The following is a 19,259-nucleotide window of genomic DNA, read 5'->3' as shown; positions in this document are numbered from 1 at the left end:
CTATCTGCATTCATGCGGCACCTGCAACGCGAATTGAATATTGAAAACTTTAACTTTACCGAGTCATAACTTTGTTGTTAGTCAACCGATCTTCAAAATTTGTTCACCATTGGAAAGGTACTACTTCCACAAATACAATGCACTGAAAAAAACTTAGGGTTGTCTACCCAAAGTTATAATGAAAACTGTAGATAGATGACCTAAAAAAAGATGAGACTTTTTACTATGATCGTAAATATCTCGAAATTCAAAGCGATGACCTATATATTTTTATACATCATTCGATTGCTAGTGATACCAGCTACAATTTTCGCTCAACTACCTTTCCTGCACAATCAAAAGAAAACATTAAAGAATCGATGAATTTATAAATATATATGAATTTTTCAATTTTTTTCACATGTTTGTATGTAACTCAAAAATTAAAGCGATGACATGTACATTTTTTTGATTTAGAATATTGGAATCATTACCAGAAACAATGTATTGATGATCAAAATTATATATCCGTTTAAAGAATCTCAAGAAATTTGATACAAATACAGAGAATTTCTATTATTGGGAAAATTTTGCCAAAAAAAAAACAAATCTAAACTTTGAAATTTTATGACATATATTTTTTTATTATTTTAGTTGGAAATTTATTATGAACAAAATTTACAAAAAAACTGAAACTTGGATTTCACTGAAAATCTTAAAAATTTTGGTAAGTATACCTAAACTCTAAAAATAATAATGTTTTTGTATTGGACAAAAGATCTAAACAATTTTTATGCACAACCCAAACGGAATAGTTAACTACTAAAATTAGGTTTTTTTTTTGTTTTAGGTTTTTCGTAAAATCTCAGAAAATCGGTAGAAGATCGGAAATTTCAAAATTTCTGATATATATTGCGTATAACATTTCTGCAAATCAAAGTGAAAATATTGGAATCCGTTTTGATTTCATCTGTTTCAAAGAGACGTAAAATTTGTTTCTATTAATAAAATAAATTTTGTGACAACACGAAAATTTTAAATTATTTCAATGGCTTTGTACAAAAAGAAATAGAACGTAAATTTATACGAATTCCATATACTAACCCATGGCCAAAGAGACCAACTAAAATTTAAAAAAACAATTGCTTGATTTTTGTTTTACTAGGAATTGAGAACAAAAAAATATATCTTAAATTTTCCGCTATCCTAAACGACATCAATTATAATCGATAGAATATTAGAATTTAAATATCACAAACTTAGAATTATTTCGGAATGTATAGAATTCGAAAATTATTTGAATTTTCTATTAGTAAACAATTTAGAAAAAGTAGAATTCTGAATTTAGCACAAAAATCATACGAAATTAAGTAAAACTTGTTTTTATCCACCTAGTTGTGTAATGATGCCTTTCTCATATCTCTCTTATTCTCATATAAAAATGTATTCTTCAAACAGTTTTGTTTGATTTTTGAAAAACATGAAAGCTAGTGCATGAACTAGTGTAACCTACAAAATGAAACAGTTCTCAAATCGGTTAGGCCATCTTTCTCAGTGAAGAAAGTTCCACTATTTCAGGTACTTATGAAACTGAAATCGCCCCGAATATTGGCTTCGCAGCAGCCTTTGCGATTAGCACCAACCAACCAATCTTTTTGCAGCTTACAGTTGTCTTCGTCTCGAAAAACAACCTCTTCGTTTGAATGCTTTTTACTGAATGAAACCCTGCACCTATGTTATCAGAACTAATTGGCTCAAGTGGCATGTTCCCCTAGTTATTTGGAGATTCGTGCCTTGCGTAGCTTCTCATCAACTTCCTGATGGGAGGGGAAGGATAAAAGGAACATGGGAGGGAATTGAGAATTGGGTGAGGTGGGAAAACAGCACAAAACATAAAGAAATAAGTCGTCCTGCATCCCGGAAAGGATGCTGAACGATCTGCAGGTGCCAAAATGCACGGTTGATAAAACCTCCAACCACCGAGGGGCCTTAGAGATTTTACAAAAGCGACACCATTCTGCATTCCCCGAAGAATGCAGAACGATTTCTTCCCGAATATGCACTTGAATTAACTTGACACTTTAGAAGACAAAAATACCTTATATAGCTAATAAATGACTGATACGAATATTTTTCAATGAAAAAATCCAATGTATGAACATAATTAAAAAAAAAAATTTAAAAAATATCTCCTCCGCCTTTTTTTATAAACATGCTCGAAAATATTTTTTGTCAAATACAAGAAACGGATTTTTTTCGTTTTCCTCAATGTTAGATATAGCAGTTTAAAAATAAACTGTTTTTGAACTAGTTTCGCTCATAACTTCGGTTCAGAAAACGCTACCTGAACACGCCAGTCATTAAAAAATTGGTTTTAACAAACTCTAAAAGATGTTCAAAGATACCTGTACGAAAGGAGAAAAATATAAATGCTAGAGCAAAAAATCTGATTTTTTGAGGAACACCCTAAGTTGCTCTTAAAAAATAGCTGTAACACTAAAACCGTTGCAGATACTACTATGATGTCCTCAGAAAATCTGCTCGATATAAGTTTATCTACAGTTTTGCCGAAAAATGCAGTCATCTATCTCAATACATCCGGAAAATAAGTTTCGGATCACCTTAATAATAAGAGCCACCCTAATACCATGTACATCGACATATGGTTTATCTTCACTGATCATTTGTTTTGAAGACATCATAGCTCTAAAGTATAAGGTTAAGCCACAAATGTTTTTGTCCCCCTAAATTGTGGATCCGGACCACTGTGCAATGCAATTTAACTCGGAAATTTTAAAATTTCCGATCTTTTATCTATTTTTTGAGATTCTACGGCAAACCTACAACAAAACCAGAATTTTAGTAGTTATCAAATGCGTTTGTGTTGTGCATAAAAATTGTTTAGATTGTTTGTCCAATACAAAAATATTTAAAGAGTTTTAAGTTATTTACCAAAAATTTTAAAATTTTCAGTGAAATCCAAGTTTCAGTTTTTTTATGTAAATTTTGTTTATATTAAATTTCCAACTAAAATAATAAATAAATATATGCCATAAAATTTAAAAGTTTTGATTTCATGTTGTTTGGCAAAATTTTCCCAATAACACAAATTCTCTGTATTTGTACCAAATTTCTTGAGATTCTTTGAACGGTTATATAATTTTGATCATCAATACATTATTTCTGGTAATGATTTCAATATTTTGAATCAAAAAAATGTACATGTCATCGCTTTAATTTTCGAGTTATATACAAACATGTGAAAAAAAAATGAAAAATTCATTTATATTTATAAATTCATCGATTTCTCAATGTTTTCTTCTGATTGTGTAGGAATGGTAATTGAGCGAAAATTGTAGCTGGTATCACTAGCAATCGAATGATGTATAAAAATATATAGGTCATCGCTTTGAATTTCGAGATATTTACGATCATTGTAAAAAGTCTCATCTTTTCTTAGGTCATCTATCTACAGTTTTCATTATAACTTTGGGTAGATAACCCTATTTTTCGGTTTTTTGAGTGCATTTTATTTCTGGAAGTATTACCTTTCCAATGGTGAACAAATTTTGAAGATCGGTTGACTAACAACAAAGTTATGACTCGGTAAAGTTGAAGTTCTCAATATCCGATTCGCGATGCAGATGCCGCATGAATGCAGATAGGGCACGTTTTGAGCTCGAAAAAAAACTTGGAACGGGAAAAATCTGATTTTCATTAGTTTTTCCCAAAAGATTGCCAATAATGATATACTTAAAATAATCTACAAACTTCACAAAATTGGAGGGTGAAAAATTTATCGAAATTGGTCAAGTAACAACTGAGCTATGGTAGCTCAAAGTTACCGTTCCAACTTTTTTTGAGGCTTGGTGCTTCGCGTAACTTTTTTAGGCTTGGTATTAGGAGTGTTATTAATATTTGAAATCTTCATATTTTAAACCATAACGCCTGAATTTATGTTGCAAAGATGTTGAAGTTCTACCCAAAAACGTCAAATGTGTCGCTAAATTTCAACGAAATCAGTCCAAATGGATCATGATCCAAGAACTTTTAATCATGATGTATTATCATAACATGAAAATATACTGTTTTTCTCAAATCATGACTCGTTTTGCTCATTTCTTGAATCGGAATTTTGCCCGTGTATCACTTAAAATAACTATTCCGACCAACTACTTGACTATAAGTTGTTTGATACACATTGAAATTAGATATTTTTTAGAGAGCAACACTTAAGCACCGCATCTTACCTCCAGTGATGCCAACTTTTCTCTCTTACCCAATTTAGTTTGAATATCATTCCACAGAGAACAGACATTCAAGCTAGTATAAACTTTTTCTAAAAAGCTGTGTAAAGCATACAACTGAAAATCCGTTAAAAATCACCATTGCGCACGATTTTTCACGCATGAATTACCGTGATATGAAAGCTCGAATGCAAAGGCCCATAAGGAATTACTGGGCTGCTCGAAGCGCCTCTAGAGGAAAATTGCTATTTGGTGAATGCTGTTCGAAAACAACCGTTAAATTTCTTGCACACATTGAAATCTCTACTTGGATGTCTGTTCTCACTTCAAACGCGCCATTCAAAGACTACGCCTGGCATGTTTCCGAGACATGCAAAATGCTGCGCTCCTGTTACTTCTATATATCAAATTCATGCTAAGTACCTTTTTTGGGTTAAATCTAAATAGTGCAGTGTAATCAATCAGCTAGAATTAATCAGCAATTAAACAGCATTACATCGCTATAATCAGTATTTGGAATGTGGAAAAAAATATTGTTGTTCATATTGACCACCCTACGTGGTCTACTATCGCAATAATTATTTTCTCAGTTGCGAATTTATTAAATAGAGATTTTTTTTATTGATGAAAATATAATAATTAAATCTAGCGCGAATCACTTCGGTGTTCATTATCTCTTTAGCGATATTTCTGTGGGTGAAAATTCGTCATCATGTTTCGCTGACACAAAAAATCACTTGTGAACTTCGAGGTTCAGAGTTTTGTGTGTGCATGTTTCATGAATGAAAATCTCGGAAGTGATTTTTTCTGGCACTGAGTTGAACTGTTTTTGTTTTTCAAGGGGTGATAATGAAACGAACTTTTTCTGATCGTGATTTACCCAACACTGATGGGTATATAAGTTCGAAATTTAATCATAATAAAATCGGAACTATTTTTTCGCTATTTTTATTTAAAAGCGCAATAAAGGACTTTGATTTTGAGTAGTTAACGTAGAAATTGTATTAACATAGTTCCGTAGTATTATTTTTGCGTCCAGATATCGAATGATTCCAGCTTTAGGAATGATGATAAGCAACGTTCAACGATGCCATTGATATGCACATGTATTTCTGCCGAATCTATTGCCCTATTGGCAAGTTACATAGAAGAGTATTAAGTCGATGCCTAATCTACATTTTTGCCTTCCCCGAAAAACCTGATCCGCTTCGGTAATAAAAGGCTAGACGGTTTCCATTCTCTGGAAACCTCCACACTATACTGCGGTCCACTCAGTCTATCGTTTTCCGCCAGAATTGTGATTGATTGCGTACGTGATAGTCTCAGCCAGCACAGCACAGCGCTCCCACAATGTGACACTTTCACCAATGTGCTCTCCGTTTTTTTCTTCATTCCACAATCGACAGATTCGCGCCGAGGCAGCCTATCTATACGACGCGGTCCATTTGTATGCTAATGCGTTGCTCCAAGTTCTGCTAGACGGCGGTAACCCTAAAAATGGCACAGCAATTATCGAAGCAATCAAGGGTCGAGCTTACATGAGTGCAATGGGGTAAGTTCCCACGCAGTGAACCCCGTCAGTGATATATTTGTTTTTTTTTGATTGCATATGTTTTCTCCATCCTAGATATTTGATACATATCGATGAGAACGGCGATGCTACCGGGAATTATACCATTTTAGCTAGAAAACCCGTCCCGTCTGCTACGTCGGAGAGAGAGTATGGACTGTTTCCGGTTGGGCGCTTCAGCACACCGGATGCTAATCAGGCCACGGTAAGTACAGTGAAGTTTAAATTCGTAATATAACGCACCATCATTTAGCTAGGAGCTTGTACTAACATGTACTTGGTTTCTTTTGTTCTCGAACCGCACGAATAGTGTCGAATACAGGTGAGTCCAAACAAAACTGGTCCTTTGTCTGTGAATTCAGTGAGAGTCGTTTCCTTTCCCTAATTGTTAAACGTTTGCTTTTGAAATCGAATGGCTTCCTGTTCTAATTCTAATTCGTTCCCGTTTTCTTTTATAGATGTGTGTCAAGGATTGAGCATTCTTTTAACAGTCGAATTTCATGAATTCGGCTCTCATTAATTCAGTTGTAATCTACTCTGATATACCTCACCACGACCAGTCTGCACGTTCTTAATCTTTCGGGTCAACTTCTGGTGTGTTTTGTCCTAGTTGAGAAAAGCAAATTATCACCGTCTGTTTTTGATGTTGTTTGCCTGGTGTTGACTTGTTGTTGTTGTATTTTTTTGCATTGGAATATGTGTGTCACAGACCGGGTTCGTACTCCGTTACGACTCGTACATACCATTCTTATCTTCATCTGACCACTTGCTTCGGCTACTTTCAGGATATAAAACTATTCGATACCATCGAATGGGTGGGGTCAGAACCGCCCGTTGCCGAGCCACTTTGCGGTTTTCGGGGCGAGAAGTGTATAAGTGAGTATTAAGATAAAATGATACCTGTTTTTGTACGGGGGATGGGAGGGGAGCGGGAAATTCTGTCACCGATAACTTAACTCATTAGCAGAGCTTGTGCTGAGCAGTTCAACGGAGAAACTTGGTTCCTAATCACCGGTTGTAAAAATAACTTTAAATTTGAGCTCGGTTGAACTAATATTGGAAACTTATGTATCCGAAGCATAATGTTCAATTTTTTTTATTAATCTGATAATAAAATGCAATACAAATTACACAGTATGAAGTAATAAATCGATGTGTTAGTTTACTGAAGGCTTCCAAAACCTAGTTGACCAATTCAATAATTTAATCAATCAAATCAATTTGTGTTGTTCGAAAAAAGTAGAAATCAAACTGAATTTATCTTTAATGCATACAAAACCGCTATCGTACAGGCTACACTGGAGAAATTTCCGCTGGAGTCGCTGGTGGTGCCCTACTGTTGCTGGGAGTCGTTTCACTTGTACTGTATCGAAACTGGCGCTACGAACAAGAACTGGACAGTTTACTATGGAAAGTGGATTTTAAGGACATTCAGATGCACGAAAACGAAAACGAAAAAGCAGGCCAAAAATTGACACGGGTAAGTAAAATCTAACTAGCTAACTTTGGTTTCGGTGTGAGATTGTTTAGAAAAAGTGGAATATTTTTTATCCTGATTAATTTCATTTGATTGAATCCTGAATACTCGAATTTGTCATTCACGTCCTATTGATACTCGTAGTGGTCGGCTCAGCGTTCCTGTTTCACAGTTTCTTGATTATGGTCAGTTCGATCCGATACATCTAGCTGCAACCTTTAGTCTAATGTATGTTTCCATCATCAACTCCTAAAGTAATACTAAACAGTAGACAGTAGTTAGAGTTTATTGTGCTATTTTTATTCTGTATATTTAGTATAATAAAATATTGTATAATTTTTAATTCCTGTTTATATACCATCAACTTATTTCCGTTCGCTGTTTTAGAGAAATTTTTAGAGAGTATTATTAGTTAATCTAAACGCTGATTTCATCAAACGAGTTGCTATTATAAAATACATTTATTTTGTACATGATCTTATAACTATTTCAGGTTTGTTTGTTTCAGTTCATCACTTTTATTCAATATCATATAGTTGGCTATTGGTTGAACTCATGGAAGAGAAAGGGGTCTAACATAAAATAAAATTTTAATTGGAAATTCAATGGACTTAATGATGTGATAAAGGAGTTTCATGTAAGAAAGGTCACGACAAGCAAGAATGTCGCGAACTGGGACACTGGATAGTCTATCTTGGGTACGCAAGGAATTTATTAGTTGAGATCTGACATCACGATACTCCACATATGTCCAAACGACAAGATCGATATCGCGATAACCTTCCCACAAGAACAATGATTAGTCTCGGAAAGTTCATTTGAGGAGATTTTTTTTTTATAACAATTTTTATTCAGGCCAATTTGCGTATAGCTTTACGTGGCCGATTTACCCATGTTTTTGTTACACAATATAATTTTTTTATTGTTGGATCTCGTTGTCACCCTTCTTCTAGGAGGAGAGGAGCTTCCATTTCCTTCTAGCGAAGATTGGAGGTCATTTTGTCCGTTGCTCATATCATCCATTGCTACATCGTTGGAATTGTGAGTGGTTTCCGTTTCCTTGTTTTCATTGTTGATCGCAGTCTTGGGTTCATTTGCAGTTGCTGTAGATGCGCTTTGTACATTGATTGCAGTTGATAGTTGGTTAGATGGTGAAGGTGCTTTTGAAACAGGAGCACGGCATTCACTAGTCTCCGTTGTTGGTTGGTTGTCCTTGTTTTTGTTTGTTTTGTTTGTTTTCGCAGTTTCAGTGCAAGGTTTGCCGTAGTGTGCAGGTTGTTCACAAAACTGACATGTAACCAATTGATTTTCATACGTAATCAACGTTTTACACGGATGTATCCCGTCTTGACCACAAATGATGTAAGATGGAATTGCTTTACGTAGTTGCATACGTACCACTCGCACGCCATTCCGGATACCCGGGAAAAAATTCCGCCATACTTCCTTTTCGATGGAAAGAACTTCACCGTACTGCGACATACATTCCCGAACATACCCCTCGCTGGTCTGCGGGGGAAGGTCATGCACGCGTACTTCTATGGCATTGTCCACCATGTACACAGGGATTTTATATTTAACATTGTCATGATCAATACTGTGCACCCCGTTATTAACCGAAGCAAATGCAATTGCATCTTTTTCACGTTTAAACATAATGTACACACAGTTCGACGCCTTGTTGAATTGAATCTCACTTACATCATTAACGTTTAGATGCATTCGTTCCTTAAGCAAGATTTCAATTTCGGTTGCTGCAGGTCTAACTTTGCAGCGCTTGAAATCAATACAAATTGAATTTGGCCTTGTAGGCCAAGTTTCAGGCTTTGTTAAATCGTATTTGCCCATTTCGTACACTCTATTGTTCACTGCACTGTATTGTCTTTGTTTCTGTCGTCGCGACCGTAAGAAATTTTCGACTGTGTCTTTTGCGATGCGAGCACGAACTGCATTTGAGGAGATGTGCATCTAACGTTTAAGGAGATGTGCATCTAACGTTTAATGATTGGACATGAGTCTGTACATCACACGAATGAAGTTCCTACTAACATTCAGTCCCCTGAACCATGCCTTTGTCGATATTTTAGGAATAATTGAGTGCATCCACCGACCCAGATCATCTTTATCTCTAGAAGCTTGCCAGCTGGCAAGTGTTCTTTGGCAAGACGCGCTATAGAATTCGTTAAAAGCAATCGGTCTCTCATAAATTTTACCCTCAATAGCACCATTTTTGGCTAAACTATCGGGTCTTTCATTGCCTGGTCTGGAGCAATGGGCCGGTACCCAAACTATTGTGATTTGATAATTATTATTCAATATGACGTTCAGGCAGTGTTTTATTTTTCCAGCAGCGTTTGAGCGGATGGCTTCAATTGCACTCAGACTATATGTGAAGAGAAAATAATGGTTTGGAGATAATGTGACGATTACACTCAAACTATAATGAACTGCTGCTAATTCTGCTATATAAACAGATGCAGGTTCTTGAAGCCTAAATGAAACCGAAACATTATTGTTGAATGTACCAAACACAGTAGCCTCTTCAATTCGTGATCCGTCCGTGTAAAATATTCACCCTTATTCTGAATAACGTCGTATCGTTTTTTCCCTCATATTTCATTTGTATTCCCCATAACGCTAGCAAAATCAAAGGTAGCTATGATTCGATCGAACCACATTCGATCGAAAAATCAATACGTCGTTATTCAGAATCAGGGCGATTTTCTCAGAGTCAATATGCCTGAACTTACTTATAAATATTTTTGGGATTTCCATCGAACGTAGGTGTTCCGGGATTCCAGGCACTTCGCGCTGCATGGATGTGTCGAAAAATAGAGTTGGGTCAGGAACTTTTAGAAGGCTGACACGGATAGGAATATATCTTGAAGGGTTGATTTCCTGTGACATATGGTTAAAATATACTGTCATGAATCTTGTTTGAGATTGAAGCTCAACTAGCCTTTCGAAGTTATTAATAACCAGGGGATTCAGTACCTCACATCTTATTAGCAGTCGCGATGAAAGCTCCTAAAAACGATCTTTCAATAGAAGAACTTCCGCCAGGACTTCAAGACTCATTGTATGTGTCGAATGCATGCACCCTAAAGCAATTCGCAAACAACGATATTGAATTCGCTCTAATTTGATAATATGAGAGTTTGCAGCGGAACGGAACGCAAACGCATTCATATTCCATCACTGAAAGTATCGTTGTCTGATACAATTTTATTAGATCTTCCGGATGAGCACCCCACCAAGATCCTGTTATTGTTCGAAGAAAATTTACTCTTTGTTGGCATTTTGTTATCAGATACCTAATGTGTCCTCCCCACGTGCATTTGGAATCAAACAACACCCCGAGGTAGTTGAAAGTCAAAACCTGTTGAATCATTCTTCCCTTTATATGAAGCTGAAGCTGCGCGGGATCATGCTTTCTTGAAAAGACGACCAGCTCTGTTTACTCCGCAGAGAATTCGATACCCAGATGAACAGCCCAAACGGACAAGTTATCTAAGGTATCTTGCAATGGTTTTTGCAGATCAATAGCTTTGGGTCCAGTAACTGAAACCACGCCATCATCTGTCAATTGTCTTAGTGTACATGGGGTTACTGTCAATGTCGTTTACATAGAAATTATACAGGAGCGGACTGCGGGAGATCCATGTAGCTAATTCTGATTGTTGTCAAATCGCCATGTGAAAAATACATGCATTTCTCTGACGAAAGGTTGTGCAAATAATTATTTATAATCGTTGGAAGTCCATGTTGATGGAGCTTGTCTGAAAGAACATTAATGGAAACTGAATCAAATGCTCCTTTAATGTCTAAAAACACAGATGCCATTTGTTGTTTTTGATCGAAGGCAATTTGGATGTCAGACGAAAGTAATGCAAGGCCCTTTACTTCTACGGAAGCCAAACTGAGTAAAGCTTGCTTCAAATAGAATTGGAACAAAGACAATTGCCTGTATTTCAGTTATTTATTATTGTATTCAATATCTTTTTTTATACAAATGTAGCGTTTTCGTCATATTTTTAAGAAAAAATACGGATAAAATTATTCGTCACGGTTTTGAAGGAATTCTCGAATTTTTCCTGTAACACGGCTCAGTAGGCGGCGCACACCTTCTTCGTCCATCGTTTTAGCTATCTTATTCCACCAGGTCGTCATCTGATTGATGTCTTTGACAACGTTTCCCTTTGCCTTGAGTCTCCTCTTCATGATTGCCCAGTATTTCTCAATAGGGCGGAACTGGGGGCAGTTGAGTGGGTTAAGGTTTTTCGGAACAAACTGGACAACTTTCTCTGCATACCATTCTTAAACGGCTTTGCTGTAATGACAGCTTGCCAAATCTGGCCAAAACATTGCAGGATGGTCGTGGGATCGAATGAACGGAAAAATTCGTTTTTGAAGACACTCTTTTTGGTATAGTTCCGATGTCATTTGTCTTATTTGTAACGAAAACTTTCGTTTTTTGCCGCAGCTGCAAATGCCCGGCCAAATCATAAATTTTCTTGCAAATTTGTCGGCAAAAACAAATTTAAATTTGGCTGGAACATCCCCCCGAGCCGTTGCCAAGTAAAATTTTTGACCTGGGATTTGACCGAAGTCAGCCTTGACACAGGTTTCATCGTCCATCAGAAGACACCCGTTGAACTTGGTCAGCACCTGGTCATATAGTTTCCGAGCACGAATTTTGACCACACTATTCTGTTTCATGGTCCGATTTGGCTGTTTGCTAGCTCGATACGACTTGATTCCTTCCCGGAGTCGAGTTCTCCTCACGGTACTATGGGCAGCACCGAATTTTCTGACCAAATCACGGTCCGACAGATTAGGATTCCTCTTAATCGTCTTCAAAATCTTACCACGCAATTTCCGGTCGTCAGTTCGACTCCGACGATCGGCTTGAGGCTTCCGAATCGTCGTCAATGTTTTCTTATACCGTTTGATAACGCGCCATACTGTATTTCTGGGCAATTTCAGCTGTTTAGCTAGCCTAGATGCAGACCACAATGGATTTTCCAAATAACTGTGCACAAATTTTTTACCTTCTTTTGGCTTTGTTTACAAAGTACAGTCGATTTGCGAAATGTCAAAAATCATACGTGAAGCTGACAAAATTCCCGACACGTGGGCGCCAAGAGCTTCCAAATCCGTCCACCAGGAGCGCCACAATATGAGCAAAAGTTTGTTCCAGTTCTAAATGAAGCAAGCTTTATCTCACAACAAACCGTTCGTCTCGACCCAAGTGTCGAGACGTCGAAGAATATTTTTTTCGAACAGTTTTCTGATGCAGGACAATATTGCAACATTGTGATTGGAAGCTGGTTTCCCCTGCTTTTGAATGGAGATAACTTTCACTTGCCTCCAGTCAGGTGGAACGATATTTTGCTCAAGAAACTTGTTGAACAATTCCAACAAACATCTTTTTGCGAGGTCGGGTAGATTCTTCACCAAGTTGAATTTAATTCTGTCCAACCCAGGGGCGTTATTGTTACAAGACATGAGTGCTATGGAAAATTCCATCATAGAAAAAGGGCTATCAATGGTACCATTGTTTGGAGAAGACTCCCTAATAATGCTATGCGTAGGAACAGAATCTGGACAAACTTTCCTCGCAAAATCAAATATCCATCGATTCGAGTATTTCTCACTCTCATTTCCTACGTTACGATTCCTCATTCGTCTGGCCGTATTCCAAAGAGTGCTCATTGAGGTTTCTCTTGACAAAGCTTCCACAAAATGTCTCCAATAGCTGCATTTCTTGACCCGAAGTATGTTCTTGTACTTGGTTTCTAAAACCAAGAATTTTTCAAAATTCTGAGGAGTTCCTCCTCCACTTTTTAAAAACGTCTTGGAAGCATTTTGTTTCGCGTGTTTAGCATCTGAGCACTCTTTGTCCCACCAAGGGTTTGGAGGTCTTCTGTTAGACGATGGACCAAGAAATCGTTTGGTTTGTGCTTGTTCAGCGGCCTCCATAATCGAACAAACGAGGAAGTCATATTCTTCAAGTGGGGAATTGAATTTAAGATACTTGACATATTACTTTGGAATTTAATCCAGTTAATATTTTTTGTCAAATCATATGGAATATTAACTGAATTATCAATGCCTTTGTTACTGCTAATTGAGATGATGATTGGTGAATGATCGCTACCGTATAAATCAGGAAATACTTTCCAGGTGCAATGTAGTCGCATTGAAGTCGAGCAAAGAGATAAATGTAATGCACTTGAACATGCAGTTATATAAATATGATGTATTCTACAAAATGATTTTCTTTGATTTTTCGAAAACGAAAAGGATTGTCCATAAACTAGTATAACCTACAGAGTTTGGCCGTATCTGAAAACGCGAAGTGGGTTCGACTATTGCAGACACATTCGAAACCAGAATCTGGGAACCGGTAAAATCAAAGTTGGTTCGAGAACAGGGACTGGCATCCATTTTTGAGTCTACGACTACAATCTCCGGTTGTGAATCGAAAACCGGGAACGAGGAAGGCCGGATAAAGTTCAGGAATTCAATACGAGACTATAAGACCTTTTATTTTGACCTGAGTTTGTGCAAATTGGTCAAGCCCAATTTGAAATAAACTGTTTGAAAAATTATTTTATTCATAACTTTCAATTAAATTAATTTATATGTGCACAGGACAGTATTGCGTAGAATCAATACAGTCTGTGACCATCCGCAGAAATTGGTAAGTATTTTACATTAATATTAAAAAAGCAAGAAATTGAATTTTCAAAAGAATTTGTTAATGGGGGTCTGAGGCCTAAGTTAATTTTAGTAAAGGGGTCCATGACCCAAAATAGCTTGGGAACCTCTGGTTTAGAGTAACGGAGATACTTAGACCATATTTTGATCCGGTGTACATATTTCTGGGTGCAATCAAAATGAAAGGAAAAACGACATCTCTCTCATAGTTTTTGTGCGGCGTCTCTACCGATTTGTAGGCCGCTAATACGCCACTCAATTCCAAATAACGATGAAAGAAAAATCTTTACTGTGATTGAAAAAATATTCTCAACAAAGTTCAATGTTACGAAAATAAGTTATGTCATTATTTCGAGATAGGCTTCGACTAAAATACTATATTTTACGCGAAATGAACATTTCGGTCACTGCAAAGGAACTATCAATTTCCCGTGTAATTTCGGGAATACGCATTCAAAACCGTGTAGCTTCGGAAATCCTCGTAAAAAGCCGCGTGTGTATGTGCGTATGTAACGTTTTTTTTGCACTGCCTTTTCTCAAAGATGGCTGAGCCGATTTTCACAAACTTAGATTCAAATGAAAGGTCTTGAGGTCCCATACAAAATTCCTGAATATTAGTTAGATCCGACCTCCGGTTCCGGAATTATGGGGTAAAATGTGCAAAAATTGTGAAAATAAGTGCATCAACTTTTTTTGGAGATGGCTGAACCGATTTTCACAATCTTAGATTAAAATGAAAACTCTGAGCTGAGCTGAAGTAGATCGCCCATAGTTGCACTTCATGATTGACCGAATGAGTGGAAATGTACAATGAACCAAGAAAATGAAGTTTGGGAGAAGCAAATCATTTTCACTGTACATACCCACTCACTCCTAACTTTTTATTAAATGATCAATAACGACGCTGGCTACGACCAAAGACTGTGCTACTAAGGGAAAGGAAGAAATATTAGTCCGATACTCGCGAATGGGTCCTTTGCAGATCAAACTCTAGACCTTCATTCTGAATTACACGATCGACTTGTAAACTTTCACATATTCCATAGAAATCCGACATCACCGACAATGACATGCAGACGGCGCTTCGATCGGTCAACAGGTTAACATCGTTGAATTTTGGGGCGGTAAATTCTCAGTTTCCACCGCTTGAGCATCTTTAGATTCGCGGATCAACATTTTTCAATAAATAGCACTCTCACTACTTGCCACATCTGCATTATCACTAAAAATAACTGTTCCAACCAAATTTTTAACCATCCATATAAAATAACACATTGAAATTATACGTTTTTGAGAGTAGCGCCAGGACACCGCATCGCACTCTCAGTGAAGCAAACTCTCCTCCAGATTAAAATGAAAACTGTTTAGGTCCCAGACTAAATTCCTGAATTTCTTGGGGATCTGATTTGTGGTTCCGGAGCTATTGGGTAAAATGTGTTCAAAAATGAAAAGATGTGTTCTAACTTTTCTCATGGATGGCGCGACCGGTTTCCATAAACTTAGGTTCAAATGAAAGGTTTTGTGGTCCCATACGGAATTACTGTATTTCATTCTGTCCGACCTCCCGATCCGGGAAGATAGGGTAAAGTGTGTTAAAAATTTTATACCATCACTTAAAATGGCAAAAAACGTAATTTTTTTTCTAAATCCACCTCAAATCTTCTCCAATTGATAGTTTTCGTCAGTAAATGATCAAAAAACTGATTTCGGTTATTCTCTCAATAATCGAAGATAATTATTTTGAAGAATACCACAGTATTATATATGATAGTGATTGATATGAGAAAGACATCATTACACAACTATTTTTTTGTAAAATATTTTCACGAAAAATGACAAATTTAATGCTCATTTGATGTACGTTGTATAACAACCCGAACGGGGTTTTCCCTGTCAATAAAAATAAGCAAAATCATTATAACGTAAGTTAGATGATAAAATTAGGATAAATAAACAAATAAATGAATGAATTTGTTTTACGATCTATTTGATCTACAGCTACAAAAAAAACTGTACTTACTTCTGATGAACTTAAATTGAAGTTACATTAAGGATTGAATGATACGTGGATCATATTAGCAAAGAACACTTATCAATACTGGAATCATGGTAAATTTAAATTAATTCAGTTAAAAAGCGTATAACTTAAATCCTGTTAAAAGGGGACGGGTATAGCGTGATGGGTAAGTCGATGCCTTTCACGCAGCCCGCCTGGGTTCGATTCCCATCCCCGCACATAGGGTCAGAAAGTTTTTCTGGCCCGAAGAGGCGAATGACATTAATGTTAAAACCTCTATAATTGAAACAAAAAAAAAAAAATCCTGTTAATGTACAACCGTTACAAATCGAGTCTAAGACGAAACGTAAAGAAAAGTGTTTTATTTATACTTACAGACAACCCATCCACTAGTGCGTACTAGTCAAGTAAGTTTAAGCTCCAATCCGGACACAGATTTTCGTTATTCAACGATCTTCACACCCATCGGGCTATACAAAGGACAACTGTATGCCATCAAGTATGTACGGAAGAAAAGTATCGACATTACCCGGGAAATGAAGAAAGAGCTTAAACTACTGCGTGATATGCGGCACGACAATCTGAATGCGTTCATTGGAGCCTGCACTGATCCCCCGAATATTTGTATTATCACTGAATATTGTACGAGGGGAAGTTTGAAGGTAAATCAAATGAGATCATGTTTTGATTGAGTAAAACTAGTTTTGCGTGTACACTCATTCCAGGACGTACTAGAGAACGAAGATGTGAAGCTGGACAACATGTTCACCGCATCGTTGGTGGCCGACATCCTGCGGGGCATGATTTACCTGCACGACTCGCCACTGCGTTTTCATGGATCATTGAGAACTTCGAACTGTCTAATAGACTCAAGATGGGTAGTCAAACTGAGCGATTTTGGACTTTATGCTTTCAAACAGGGAGCGGATCAAGTTCCTGCGGAGAAAGAAAAGTTCGAAGAAAAATCGGAAAGTAAATATTTTGATGGGGTTCCGACACAATGCAAATAAGGCATATTTTTTTTTCATTCTAGAGCTACTTTACCGAGCGCCAGAGCTTTTAAGAGCTGGACCATCCTACTGCGTTCCTGGGACTCCGAAAGGTGACATCTATTCTTTCGGTATAGTTTTGTACGAGATATTCACTCGACGCGGTCCGTTCGGGGAAATCGAATGCACTGCTGCGGAGTGCCTCAAACGCATATTGCATCCCCTAGATCCGAATACACCGTTTCGACCGGCGATACAACCACTGGAAACCTCGTTCGATTGCGTTCGAGAGTGCTTGAAGGAATGTTGGTCCGAAAAGGCAGACGATAGACCGGATTTTAAAACGATTAGAAATAAGCTACGGGTACTGCGAAAGGGTATGAAACCGAATATTTTCGATAACATGATGGCCATGATGGAAAAATATGCCAATAATCTGGAACAGTTGGTGGACGAACGAACGGATCAATTGCAAGAAGAGAAGAAAAAGACGGAAGCTCTCCTGTTGGAAATGCTTCCAAGGCCAGTCGCGGAGCAACTGAAACGAGGGCACAAAGTTGAGGCTGAAAGCTACGATCTAGTCACGATCTATTTTAGCGACATCGTTGGATTCACATCGATGTCGGCCGAAAGTACACCACTGCAAGTGGTCGATTTTTTAAATGATTTATATACATGTTTTGATTCAATCATTGGCCATTACGATGTGTACAAGGTGGAGACAATCGGTGACGCCTACATGGTGGTATCTGGTCTTCCGATTCGCAATGGATTAACGCATGCAGGAGAGATTGCATCGATGTCCCTTCAGCTGTTGGATGCTGTTTCGGAGTTCAAAATACGCCATAGACCCAACGATAGATTGTACTTAAGAATAGGTATCCATTCTGGGCCAGTGTGTGCAGGAGTGGTAGGGCTGAAAATGCCTCGTTATTGTCTTTTCGGTGATACTGTGAACACAGCGTCCCGTATGGAATCTACGGGACTGCCGTTGAAAATCCATTGCAGCCTTCAAACCAAAGAAATACTTGATTCACTCGAAGGATATCATTTCGAGGATCGAGGTTTGATTCCTATGAAAGGAAAAGGCGAACAGCGTACTTTTTGGCTCGTTGGAGAGGACCCTGAAGCAAGAGCTAAACGGACCCAGGAACGATCTGAGAGACGTGGATCGCGAGCTCTCAATAAATACCTCGGTATGCTAAAAAGTCAAAACAGCTCAGGGGGAGTGAGGAGTTCGCTAAAAAATCGTGCCATAGTACAACGTAGTTCACTGCCACGTTCATCTAGTCTAGAGTCTCCAAAAAGACTGAGATTTGCCAGCGGGTCTATGTTGGAGCAGCATCGTTATCATCGGTAAGCGCGTGTTATTGCTCGAATAACATTGTATTTTATTGTTAAAACGTTTCATTTTCAGTTACAGCGATGACGCTCTGATGGAGGTCATTTCCGACTGTAGTACCCGCAAATCCGACAATAGCTTAGCAGACACCGAAGACATCACCTCTTCATGTCCGTGCATTGACCAGCTCGGTATGAACAGTGATCGGTTCCTCATACATCCCTGCCCGACGGTTACGACACCTCTGCTCACTAACACTATTGCTACTTGATTGCAAGTACGCTCAACTATAGAGAGGGATACATTTGTTGTGAAATAAGCTGTCTCTAGTCATTATACGTTAAACAGTCATTAATGTTCAAGTTGATGTGATAAAATATAATCAATACTTAATAACCAGAAATAAGAAGGCATAGGAAAAGTGGTGAACATTTTGTTACCTAAATTGAAAACGCAGAAGGCTAGTGTTGAAATTTTCACTTCGGACATGCTGGTTGAAAACATAAAAGAATGAAAATATATATAGTCATTGCAATAAATCGTTGATTGGGTTTCTATTTTGAGTGTTCCCTAGTGAATTTTTTGAATTTCATGTCATTTCATTAACTCAAAATAAATAGTACAATTTTTCATGCAGAGCAATTTTTGTAATGAATGAACAAAAAGGTTCCGATTTGAATGAAATTTTACGTTTCGGTATGGCAAACCATTTGCTTTGCACGGATGAAGAAACGAATTCGACTCAAGACTGATGGAATGTATAGTGTATATTGTCAAATCGTCAAATGTCACATAACTTGGAAATCATTGATTGTACACAAATTTTGCTCGATAGGAAGTTGTAAAATATGTTGTCAGTATGTCAATTGCAAATGTTTGTAGATTGTTTTAGCTGTAACTTCTTCTTCTTTTTAG

The 19,259-nt window shown here is 37.4% G+C and overlaps 1 protein-coding gene across 2 annotated transcripts in view; it reads left to right on the top strand.

The window, feature by feature from the left end:
* LOC131435498 (guanylate cyclase 32E) overlaps window positions 1-18,881 on the top strand; it is a 110,676-nt gene extending 91,795 nt beyond the window's left edge. Inside the window, exons 8-16 of one of the 2 annotated variants that reach the window (XM_058603464.1) lie at window positions 5,633-5,778; window positions 5,854-6,001; window positions 6,107-6,118; window positions 6,582-6,672; window positions 7,089-7,276; window positions 16,391-16,675; window positions 16,739-16,985; window positions 17,047-18,358; window positions 18,420-18,881. In XM_058603464.1, coding sequence (XP_058459447.1) covers window positions 5,633-5,778; window positions 5,854-6,001; window positions 6,107-6,118; window positions 6,582-6,672; window positions 7,089-7,276; window positions 16,391-16,675; window positions 16,739-16,985; window positions 17,047-18,358; window positions 18,420-18,615 — 2,625 coding nt within the window. In that variant the 3' untranslated portion in view covers window positions 18,616-18,881. The remainder of the gene's footprint in view (window positions 1-5,632; window positions 5,779-5,853; window positions 6,002-6,106; window positions 6,119-6,581; window positions 6,673-7,088; window positions 7,277-16,390; window positions 16,676-16,738; window positions 16,986-17,046; window positions 18,359-18,419) is intronic. The other variant, XM_058603466.1, reaches the window with a different exon arrangement.
* Window positions 18,882-19,259: the final 378 nt, after the last annotated feature.

This window comes from Malaya genurostris, chromosome 3, assembly GCF_030247185.1.
Source record: "Malaya genurostris strain Urasoe2022 chromosome 3, Malgen_1.1, whole genome shotgun sequence".
Taxonomy (NCBI): Eukaryota; Metazoa; Arthropoda; class Insecta; order Diptera; family Culicidae; genus Malaya; species Malaya genurostris.
Note: the sequence above shows the minus strand (reverse complement) of the source record. Positions and strands in the feature narration are given on the sequence as shown.